The 12,250-nt window shown below is 39.8% G+C and overlaps 1 protein-coding gene across 1 annotated transcript in view; it reads left to right on the forward strand.

Moving 5' to 3' along the window:
• USH2A (usherin) overlaps positions 1-12,250 on the forward strand; it is a 770,355-nt gene that overhangs the window by 323,916 nt on the left and 434,189 nt on the right. Inside the window, exons 30-31 of the mRNA XM_067729757.1 lie at positions 9,072-9,185; positions 11,259-11,420. Of these exons, the coding sequence (XP_067585858.1) occupies positions 9,072-9,185; positions 11,259-11,420 (276 nt within the window). The remainder of the gene's footprint in view (positions 1-9,071; positions 9,186-11,258; positions 11,421-12,250) is intronic.

Genomic DNA, 12,250 nt, shown 5'->3' on the forward strand with positions numbered 1-12,250 from the left:
TGCTGTAGTGTAGTAATCAACTGGGTATGTTGGCCATGCTATAGTGTTGGATATAAATACTTAAGGGTTACTACTCACATTTGATAAAGAAAGGGAACAGTCACCTCAAGTTTTCTGTTTTCTAACTTTTATGACCATTTTATACTTGTATCTATATGTGGAACTAATCGAAAACATATATATATATATATATATATATATATATATATATAAAGTGTTATATATATATAAAGTTTTTGATTAGTTCCAAATATATATACATATAAAGTGTATATGTATATATACACAGTAACACACAGTAACAGTAGAAGTAACACACAGAAGCACATATACCCTGATGTAACACACAGAAGCACATATACCCTGATGTAGAGTTTCTTATGAATCAGTTGTTTTTGTAAGGGAATACTATAGGCATATACACTCACTCATTTGGAGGGATAAGCATTTTACTTTCTGTTTGTATACAGTAGGTTTTAGTAATAACTTTGAACCTATTAACACGTTTTCAGATATATTTAAATCAAGTATTTAGTATAAAAGTGTGCTATTATTTTTAGTAATATTTATTCAACACGCCTTCTTTCTTCTTCCAGAACTGGGGCTTAGGTCTAGTAAGCAGATCAGTGATCTTGGAGTCAGAAGATATAGGTTCTGACCTTGGCTCTGCTGTGGACTTGAGTGACCTTTACACTCTGCCCAACGGCAGCCCCCTCTGTACAAGGGGCTCATCCTATCGGAGGCTTTCAGCAGGGGACCTAGGACACTGGTCAATAAGGGATGACTTTCCCTTCTCATTTATTTTTCTTTTCCTCCTGTCTCCTTGCCTGACTCCCTGCTTAGTCAAGTCTGATATTCTCTGGGAGAGTTCTAATGATGTCAGTGACGGCCCTTTATGCTCCATAAAGAGTTCCCATGAGTGGGTGGCTTCAAATCAATTGCAGAATTAGAAGGAAAATGACAGAGACTCTGTAGTTCTTACCAACCATGAAGGCATTGATGAAAAATGAGAGGTTAGCTATAAGCCTACTGAGAGAATCTTAACTGGATAATGCTTTGAGTTCAATTAAAATCACTGTTTCAACCATTCTCTAAGACTAGAATTAGACCCTATATTTTATTTTAAAAAATGAAAGAATAAACCATTTTGTTTTTCCCATTTGTAAACATTGAAATCCATTTAGTCTTTGATCCAAGGTGTTCCCTAGTACTAGAAATTTTAAGTAAGGTCAGAAAATCCATTTGCAGGAAATTATATGTAAAACATCAGTTTTAGTTTCCAAAGGGTTACGTTAGGTTTGGGGTAAGCTCATTTGCTGTTCTACCTTTTGATTAAAATGAAAATTGACTTTCATTTTATAAATCCTAGAGATCCTTATTTTTATTTAAACTATTACCCGCAAAGACAACAACAACAAATGCCACTTTCCTAGGCTACTAAGAACCAGAGGAGAAACATCCTGGGTGCGTTTCCAGATGTCTGTTAGACCTTTGAATTTTCATCCATATTTAACAAATGCCATTATACAGTTTCATGAGGTTACTGTGTCACAATGCCTGTGTTAGAACTTTATTTTCAGAGGTTCCTTTAAATGGGCAGAAATCACGGCATGTTGGATTGATTTAGTCTCTTTCATCCATCCACTGGGTTAGTTTGTGGCTCAAAACTCTTTCTGAGATGTAGGACACTTAAAATTTAGGATTTCTCAGCACTGCAGCAGAATCTTAAGCCAGAAAAGTCCCCTTCTCTTCAGCTCTCCTTCCCCTGGCTGGCTTTCTGTTAAAAGTGGGTTCTTCTACTGTGTCCCTAGGTAGCAGTCTCAGCTCTGCCTGTGTGGGATCCCTTACCAGATGGCCCTCTTAATAAATGCCTTGCTTTTCCCCACCCTCACTTTCTTGATCCAAATGTGAAATGCCAGCAAATAAATAAGAACATTGTACTCTGATGAGTTCTCTTGAGACGGAGGAAAGCCCTGGGGAGGGGAAGCTAGAGACTGCGTTTCTTTTTGCTGGACAGCTCCTAATTACTGGCCAGTAGGTAGAAGACACCGTTTAGACAATAGAGAATTTAAAGGTAAAGAGAGAGAGAGAGATAGAACAAATTCTCCATCTTATTCCAAATGCCTTTGCTAACAGGAAAGTACACTTGGATTGTTGAGGTCCGTTTGAAATATTCTGCGTGATCTTTGCACGGGGACCACAGACTTTGGACTCGGGGTAGGTGATGGCTGTGTGCGGATTTCACCGCCAGACTCAGAGTGCAACAGAAATGGGTGGGTAATGAGAGCAGAGCAGCCAGTTCTTTAATTGAATTAAAAGCTGGGTGACATCAATGCAGACACCTGTCCAATTACAGACAGGCCAAGGTGTTTACCGTTGCTGTACAAGCGGTTCGAAGATGACAGAAATCTTTCCGCCCACAGATTAGCATAATGAAGGAGAACAGATTACAGTGGATGCCAGCCAAACACCTAGGTTGGCAGCTGAGGGTGGGGTGGAGGAGGGGGGAGGAGTGTGCTCAAGGATGTAAATAGACACAGAGTCGCTTTTTCTTCTCCAAAACGTGTTGGGCTTTGAAAAGGATGCCATTTTGTCTTGTGTCTCAGGCTCGGTTTCCAGGCCGAGCATTTATACTTGTCTGCATTGAGTCAGAGTTAATCATAAAAATCTCAGTGTCAAAGCCGACTCCTCTGTTGTGTCCCTGCATCTCAGCATACAGTTTCATAAGAGGCACAAAAGCTTGCACAGCTGGTGTCAGCTCCACAATGATTTTCTCTTAGGTAGTCAGGCCGCCTCCAATTATTAATATTTCTCTTGCGCTCCTTTGAAACTCGAGGTTAGAGCACGGGAAACCAAGTGTTGGAAATAATCATCTATCAGTCAAAAGAAGCAGTGTCTGTTCCTTTGCTAGCTCCCTGGAAAGAGTAGGACGGGAGTGAGCATCTCTTATCGTGAGGCAGACAGCTGAGTGAGCTAAGAGGATGAAAGGTCTTTATGTTTTGGGCAAACATCAAGGGTCCACCTTTGGTAAACCATCGTAATAACTGCTGGAAAATAGGACAAGTGAAGAAGCAAAAGGTCATACCCTCTGCATTCAAGGAGCTCCCAAAATCGTTGCGAGGGACTTCAAACGGCGCGATTCTCGAGGAGAAGGCTCTTCCCTTCTGCTAGGCAGAAATCCTCAGAGCACACAGTTTGGAACCTAACGCACTAGGGCTCTTCGATTTCCTCCTGTGATGTGCTGCCACCCCTTAAATCACGTTCCTGCCCTGCTCTTTCGGCTTGGGCTTTCTGCACCCGCCGAGGTCCACAGGACTGCAATTCAAAGGGACTATACTCACTTTACTTCAAACTCCCTTGGTGTGGCCCATCAGGATTTCTCAATGTTAAGCATTAATGCAAAATGCATTATCGCTTAGCAGTGAGAGTTCTGGTCGGGCTGGTGCCAATGATTTTAATCCGGATACCAACACTCCTGTGTTTCATGGGATCCTAACACTTTTAAGACATCAATAATGCTTCCTTTATGCTTATGGAATGTTTTTTCAGCTCACCCTCTTCCATTATCAAAAGAGACTGGCAGGTTTCCTGACATGGTTGGGACCATTTTCTGATTTCACAGAGTTTTGCGGCTGAAAGGGAATTGGAGAGGTCATCTGGCCTGCCTCGAGGTAGGAACAGTCTCAAATTCAAAGGGTAAAAAGACTCCTCTGTGATGTCTGCCAGAGAAAAGGGGCTCATATCCAAACCAATCTTAAAAGTTTTCACTTCTTTATTTTAAACATCCTAAGGATCATCAAGGAGACGACCCCATTTTACCTTATTGGGTTTTCTGTGGACACAGGATACAGTGTATGTGCCATATTTTTCTCTCTGGGATTCCTTCATAAATATGTCACTCTGTACGTTTTTCAGTATTCTTTTAAGTAGAATACTGAAATATACTTTCAATGATTATCCCTTTTTTCTCTTTGCCTTTAATTAGATATAGATCCCCTATCATCTTGGACTGGAAGCCATGGAGCTTATAAATGCCCTTGTCCACTTGACATGTATGCAAGCATTTTGCTTTATGTATTTAATGTGTGTATTATCGTTATCATTAGGGTCCTTCTAGCTCTAATATTGTCTTAGATTAGAAACCTTGTAAAGATCAGCTGTGGTCTATAGCACCTTTCCCAGAAGCATATAGAAGGAAAGTTGATAAATAACTGTTTGGTACTGATATGCCGTCATAGTAGTACCACTTTTTCTTCTGGAGAGTATATAATCTAAGTCTGACTCTGACACTTAAAGGAAGACCATTTGGCCAATCACTCAATGGTCTCTAGGGATCTATCCAAGAAAGAAAGGCTACCTTGCCTAGTCTTGGGGAGAATATGTTTATTTTTTGGTAATAGCAGAACTTTTTATAAGCATTAACTTTAATCCATCCTGGTAAACGCTCCATACTGAGAAGCAAAAGAGAGAAACCGCATGTCTCAGGCAATAGGATGACTTGATCGTTATGCTGATTTAGTGAGGACCACCTGGTTGACCAGCCCCTTCTACCCCAACCTCAGTGTAACCTGACAAGAGGAGAGAAAATGCTCAATCATTACACTGCTCTTCTTGCTGAAGTCGATGATACTAACCCGTATTTAGGGGAAATTATTCCGATGGTTTGACAAACTTTGTCTCTGAGACACAACATTATAAGCAAGATCCCCACTGCACATAGGAAAGAAAGGCCACCTCAGACTCAGAAAGTACGGCACGTTGTTTGAAAATGTGACTTACAAACCACCCCAAACTTTCTACCTGCGATTCGAAGTTGGCAAGAGCCCAAACATCAGCTTTTTCTTCTCCTCCTTTTCTGTTTTCTATTTTGCAGCTCTCATTTCTCAGTGTTTATTATTATTGTTTCACCTGCCTGGAGATAGGAAATGTGAGCACTTTGATAAATGGCCTGAAAGATGATCCGGTTTCTCTCCAGCATCTTTCTTTCAGAATATTGGGATTTTTCTATGAAATACAATTTGGTAAACTTCTCTACCAAAGCACAAACTGAAGAATGCAAGTTTGCTGAGAAGAATATTGCCTGTTTTTTAAGGTCCTTAAGGTTAAAGGGGGGAAGAAATTAGCAAAGGAGTTTCATGAGAAACCTATACACACAAAGTGCCTCATTTAATGAAGGCAAGAAAGGTTAAACACCAAAGACCGTTTAGTGAACGTGAACTCAGTATCTGGGTTGACATGATCCTTCTTAAAGTCTCCACTAATAACCTTCTTGTTAAGTTGGTATAATAGTCACAATTCCAACATTGCACTTCAGCTATGATTTGGAAAGAAAGAATGTGTCAGGAAAGGTATTTTGTAACACAGTGGAACTGCTTTTTATGTTTCCCAATGATAATTATCTGGATGTATGACGCACCTTCATGCTAAAGATTGCAGAGCATCAAACTGTATACAGCCACTGTGCCTTTTGTGACACAATATATCTGTGCCCCAGCTAGGTCAGGGCCACCTATGAGAGGCAATGCCACCTAGGTTTTTAGGTGATGGACAAAGGAAACATTTCATGTCCCAACATATTTTCCTTGCTCACTGTAGGATTAAAAATTTTATTTTCTGGGGGCCGATTCATTACTTGTTAGTATGGCATTATACTAATTCAGACATGCAACTCATCTTATTTAGACTTGCAGTATTGACAGATTTGAACTTGGCGATAGGAAAGACGTGACAAATGCCAAAGATTTTCAGAGGATAAAATGGCTGGGATATATCTCACAAGGACATGTTAGTTTTGAACCCGGAATTTAGGGATCATGACGGAGGTATTAAGAAATGGGAAAAATGGTAGTAGTGTGTATATGTTAATCCCAGTCTCCTAATTTATCCCTCCCTCTGCTTCACCTCTGGTAGCCATAAGTTTGTTTTCTACATCTGTGACTCTATTTCTGTTTTGAAAATAAGTTCATTTGTACCATTTTCTAGATCCCACGTATAAGTGATACCATGTGATATTACTCTTTTTCTGTCTGAGTGACTTCACTTAATATGATAATCTCTAGGTCCATCCATGATTAACATATACACACTACTGTGTATAAAATAGATAACTAGTAAGGACCTACTGTATAACAAAGGGAACTCTACTCAATATTCTGTAATAACCTATATGGGAAAAGGATCTAAAACAATAGATATGTGTATATGGATAACTGATTCACTTTGCTGTATACCTGAAACTAACATAACATTATATATCAACTCTACTCCAATAAAAATTGAAAAAAAAAATGAAATAGGAAGAGGGAAGTTTGCAAAATAGTTTTGACTGTTGGGTCTGGATTGGGTCAGGTTGAGAGTGAAATGCTAGCTGAACATCCACATGGGATACACGGCCTGCAGGTAGAAATGCAGAACCAGAGCTTGGAGGAGAGATGTGAAGTCTGCAGATATAAATGAGAGATGAGGCTTGAGGAACTAATGAAGGCAAATGTTTAGAAGAAGTGAACTAACAAAGGCAAGTGTTCAGAAGAAGAAAGAAGCCTGAGGACCCGACCTTGTTAAAAAAAAAAAAATTTAAGGGACTGTGAAAGGAAGATGAGTTGGTCAAGAAAAGCAAGGAGCCCTCAGTAATTTAGGAGGACTCTTTGGGAAAATTCTGTGGCCTAGACGGCAGCTGAACAAGGCAAAATCCAGGAAGTAGAGGAGAATAAGGACCGTGGAAGGGGTACTTGGTCTGGTGTGTAAGGGATCACTAGCGATCTTGACAAGATAAAAATCAACATTTAATAGTACAGTGCAGGCAGAAACTGAGTTGGAATGGTAGCATAGCTTGGGCTCCCAAGGCTCTGTGCTAGAGTTCTCCCCTTACACAGCTCTGCGTTGAGCATGTTATCGTCCCAAACTCATTTAATCTTGATAGTAACACTTCGAGGTGAATACGGTAGTATCCCCATCTCATATCCCCATGATACTATATTATCCCTGTGAGGCCTCTTCTTCGAGATAGATAACGATCATTATCTGTTTACAGATGAGGAAACTAAGGCACAGAGGTCTGAGCAACTTGCCCAGACCCATACTACAAACCAGTAGTAGAATTGGCATCTGCACCCGAGCAATCTGGCGCGAGCATCTTTGCTCTTAACCACGACATCACTACATGATGAAGATGCATATGTGATGCCGTAAGCTCTCCTTTAAGACTTTTAGTGGAAGGAGAAATAACCTCTTTTTAAAAAGTGAGCTCAGAATGTGGGTCATGATCTGGGAGATTCAAGAGGAAATGACAGTCACAGTGGCAGGAGTGAGGGAAAGCAGAAGGTGACAACGTGAAGGTGTTTTGAAATTAGAGCTGCATTTGGCATGAGATGGTCCAACGTGTATGTGTGTTAGTTCATTGGCTTGCTGTCTTCTTTGGCCGCGGGCTAAGAGGCTGGTGCCAAGTGCAGCCGAGAGGGTTGGGTAGCCCAGGGGGATGCTTGGGGGAGCTGCTAGAATAGAGACTTGCAGGCAACACTGGGAACTGAGGGCAAGTGAGAAGGGCCAAAGCAAACAAGGGCTGTGGTCTTTGCTTCATCCTGATCTTTGCTCTTTTAATATTTTATCCTTTCTCCTGGGGAAAGGGAATAGGCAAACATGTATTTTAAAATTTGTTGTTGAATGATGCAAGCTGTCATCAATGCCAGTTCATTAAAACAATCAAGGTTTACTCGATAAAGGGATACTACGAGTAAGACCATCTTTTTATAAGAACGATGACAGTCTATGTGATTAGGGATTAAAACAGCTCTAAAACCTGCAACAGAAAACAATGGTGAGCAAATACACAAATTATATTTTTGATACTTCTTTAATTCATGGGATTAACTAAATAAAGAGCCTCTGCCTTGATTATAAACACCAGTAAACAAAATGTGTTTTAGTTTCTGCAGGCACCTTAAATTGCGGAACAAATCTTACATATCCACCACCAAGTCAGGTTAATTCAACACTTCTGTGGGCAGTGCTTCTGTTTAAGACAGGTGTCTTAATTAAACAAACTAATAATTTTGCAAGAAGTACAAAAGCATAATTATTTAATTGGCTAATTGTTCAACTATGTTGATTTGCATATTTGTTAGCTGCAACGTGAATAAATAGTTTGTATGCGTGTACCCTACCGTTAAAATAATGAAGTAACTCTTGGGAGTAGCATCTCCTAATGTGTGTTAATAGATGTCGCATAAGAAGGACTCTCTAGTTAAATAAGGTTGAAAAATGTGAGGTAAAAGAAAGTGAGATAGTTTTGTTTCTGCAGGAGGTCTAGTATCCTGAAATGGGATGATGGCCGTCTTCACTATCAGGTACACTGGGCTCTGCTTTACGAACGACATGTGGAATCCCCCATTTCTACCGGGGAAACATCTCAGGGGCATTAGCGTCCGAGAAGCACATTTGGGAAAATGCTATTTAGAGCTGTCTTAACAATAAGCAGGTCTCTCTCTTTTTTGTTTTTTAAATTTTTATTGGAGTATAGCTGCTTTACAATGTTGTGTTAGTTTCTACTGTGCAGTGAAGTGAATCAGCCATACATATCCATATATCCCCTCTTTTTTTGGATTTCCTTCCCACTTAGGTCACCACAGAGCACTGAGTAAAGTTCTGTGCTATACAGTAGGTTCTCATTAGTTATCTATTTTATACATAGTATCAATAGTGTATATATGTCAATCCCAATCTCCCAATTCCTCCCACCCGCCACCTTTCCCCCTTGGTATCCATATGTTTGTTCTCTACGTCTGTGTCTCTATTTCTGCTTTGTAAATAAGATCGTCTATACCAGTTTTTTCAGATTCCACATATATGTGTTAATAGACGATATCTGTTTCTTTCTAAATTTTTTCTTGCTAGTCACACCATTCTGCAATCAACACACAGGCAGGAAAATGAATTAAAGGAGCATATGTTTTTGTTTTCTACATCTCTGTGTCTCTACCCCCCTTTCTCACACACACACACACACACACACACAAAACTCTGTATAGCTTCTTCTGGTAAACATGCAAACCTCTTTTTGTCCCCTTTTATTACAGGCATATTGACAGGCTTGCTACCCTTCAAAAACTATGCAGTAACCCTAGCTGCTTGCACTTTGGCTGGCTGTACCGAGAGCTCGCACGCACTGAACGTCTCTACTCCACAAGAAGGTAAAGTAATTTCAAAGGTCTTGACTTCCACATTTCAGTCATGAATAATAAAATAGGAGAAGAGCTAAATGCTGCAAGGCCATTTGCTACAAAACCCCAACCTAATTTGATGACAAAGTGCATTGCCAGGCCATAATTGCTCCATTTTTTGGGGGGGAGCGAAAATGAATCAAACTCCATACCCTTTAATGACATGCATCTTTAATAGCTGTAATGCAGATTAATGGGCTTTTTAATTGCTGTTACATTGTTCATGCAAGAGCCTTGTCATTAATATGAAGCATCTGAAAGATTAATGAAAGCTTCCTCATTTTACTATGGCTCAGAAGTAAATCTAGAGACAGTCTGACTAAAAAGAATTGATTGTATGGCACAGTATGAAATTGAGAATCCAACGGTTGATTTCCATGGTCTCTTTTAACTGCTAAACCCCAGCGTGAGCAACAATTATTTCAGTGTGATAGAACCTCCAAACGCCGATCGAGGCATTATTAATCACGACCTGCTTCCTTCCGCCTCAAGTCACACTTTTGTTGTACCTGGAACTTACAAACTGTTGGCATAAATTAATGTTTCAGAAAGCATACATTTAGGAAGGCAGTGGGAAAGAGAAAATATTTTAGCACTCTAAAGCGAAAGCTTTGCTCGAGCGTCAGAATGCATCTCTTCAAGAAATAACAGCTCTCAAAACATTTAAAGCGTTGTTACTTCGTATTTCTCCCTCCTGGATGAGAGGCATTAACATATTTCTCTTACTGTCTAGTTGTAAAGTGATTCAGGAGACTTAAAACCTTGATCTTTAGGGAAAAAGAGTCTGCCAGTCTCTTTCTTTTTCCCTATCCCTCCACCCGCCCTTACCCACTTCCTCTTCTTCCCCCTTCCTTCTTTTAAATCCTTAAAGCAAGTACCACTCGCACAGAAAATGTGTAAAGAAAGACAATGGAGGCACTCCCCTGGCAGTTCAGTGGTTAACACTCCGCGCTCCCAGTGCAGGGGGCACAGGTTCTATCCCTGATCGGGGAACTAAGATCCCGCATGCCACACCAGGTGGCCAAAAAAAAAAAAAAGAAGACAATGGGGCTCATCTGATGAAACCAGGACAGAAAACAAGAGTTTGTAAACTCCTTCTTGTGACAATTTGTTCTTCATGCCTTGCACCTGACCTCACCAGACCACCCTCACCTGGGCTACAGCATTGGTGACCCATCTTCCGTGTTTTCTCAATGTTCTCTCCATCTTTCTTATTGTGTCTTTGCTTCTGCTGAGGCATATATCATTATTCCCTTTTCCAGTTACTTCCACCAACTTCCATATGGCACAGATTGTCCTATATCTCACTCTTTTCTCCCCTCTGTCCATGTCTTGCCTGGTACCCTCCAAACCTACTTCACAGCTCAACCCCAGAGGGATTCTTGCTCATTCAGTTCACCATTTTCTTTCCATTATTTCAGGATTTCCCAATTTCTAGTTTTTCCTTAAATTTATTACTAATTTACTGAACGATAGGTATGTTTAGGATCAATTTCTATAAGTTTTTTTTAGTTCCTGTGACTCCAGTTCATTGACCATTACAGAAAATGAACAGACCCCCTTTACTAAAAAAAACCCTCACATACGTTGTAATTTTCATACGTAATTAATTCTGTATCTTCTGGCTATTTCTATGGCTACATATAGGTCTTTTTATATCGATTATGAACCGTTCTCCCTAGCATTGCCTATCTTAGATCAAAAGCTCCTCAAGGGTAGGGATTCTGTCTAATTTGCTTTAAAAGGCACAGCCCAAGTAGGGATTATGGGTTAGTAATACTTGTGATGAAGTAACACAAGCATCAGTAAAGTGAACCAGTGTAATACTCCCCGTCCATCATCGAGGCAAGTTCTCATAAATTCAGGACAGGTATTTAGTTCTGTTCCTAAAGCAATTACTGACAAGCTGCCCACGAATCAGGAACATTTCCATGCATGGGATTTCTGGCTTATTCCATGATTTATTGATTTGGGTGTGAAAAGTTTGAATTAGAAAAGTAAACTAAAATTAGACTCTATATATCTTTTTAATTTTTCCCACAGCACCACAAGAGGTTCAGCCACCAGTAGCCAAAGCCCTTCCCAATTCTTTGTTACTCTCCTGGAATCCACCCAAAAAGGCAAATGGTATTGTAACTCAGTACTCCTTATATATGGATGGGATACTAATCTATTCAGGCAATGGAGAGAACTACACAGTCACAGGTAAGACTTCTAGAGGTATCAGTAAATAGTTATAGTCTATATTAAAGACTATATATTAGTATATATTATATATACTTACAAATTAATATATATATTTCAGTATATATAGTATATAGTATATATATTATATATATAGTATATATATTATATATATTATATATACATATATATATATATATATAAAAAATAGTTATCTGAGAATGCAGTTTCGAAAGTTGGGTTACTTAGTTTTGTCTCCTGTTAAATCATTAGAATTCCATGACTTTTGTGGTTACATTACACTTACAGTGAAGTCAAAGCTGGAAAAATGGAAAAGGGCTCACGCTGGCTCCCTTCCCCCTCCCCCAAGGCTGTCTTACTGCATGTTCTCTACCATTGTCCCACCACTCCTTACCTGAATCCTTCTACTAATATACCTTTGCCCAGATGCAGAGGGGGGTTTGGAAATGTATAATATCAACACAGACAGCTCAGCTTATGACTCCTCTGCCTCTAACTGATCACAAGATTGAAGCTGGGACCCAGTGTGCTCCCCAGCCGTGCTCGCAGTACAGTGATGTCATTTCAATTCAGTTGATGTCATGTCAATCCAATTGAGGCGATGATGTCATTTCAAACAAATGCCACTGGCACATGAATTAACCACTTTAAAATCCTCATGAATGTGGAATAAGCTTAAGACTCAGAAGTGTGACTCAGTGTGGTTTGAATTTGAGACCATTTGGGAAGAAACATAGGATATCTGCCTAGATCATATTATAAAGTGTGATGACACTTAAGAAAAGTGAATTGTTGGAAACCTTGTGAAACACGAGGCCTGTATTATGTAC

This window comes from Pseudorca crassidens, chromosome 2, assembly GCF_039906515.1.
Source record: "Pseudorca crassidens isolate mPseCra1 chromosome 2, mPseCra1.hap1, whole genome shotgun sequence".
Lineage (NCBI taxonomy): Eukaryota > Metazoa > Chordata > Mammalia > Artiodactyla > Delphinidae > Pseudorca > Pseudorca crassidens.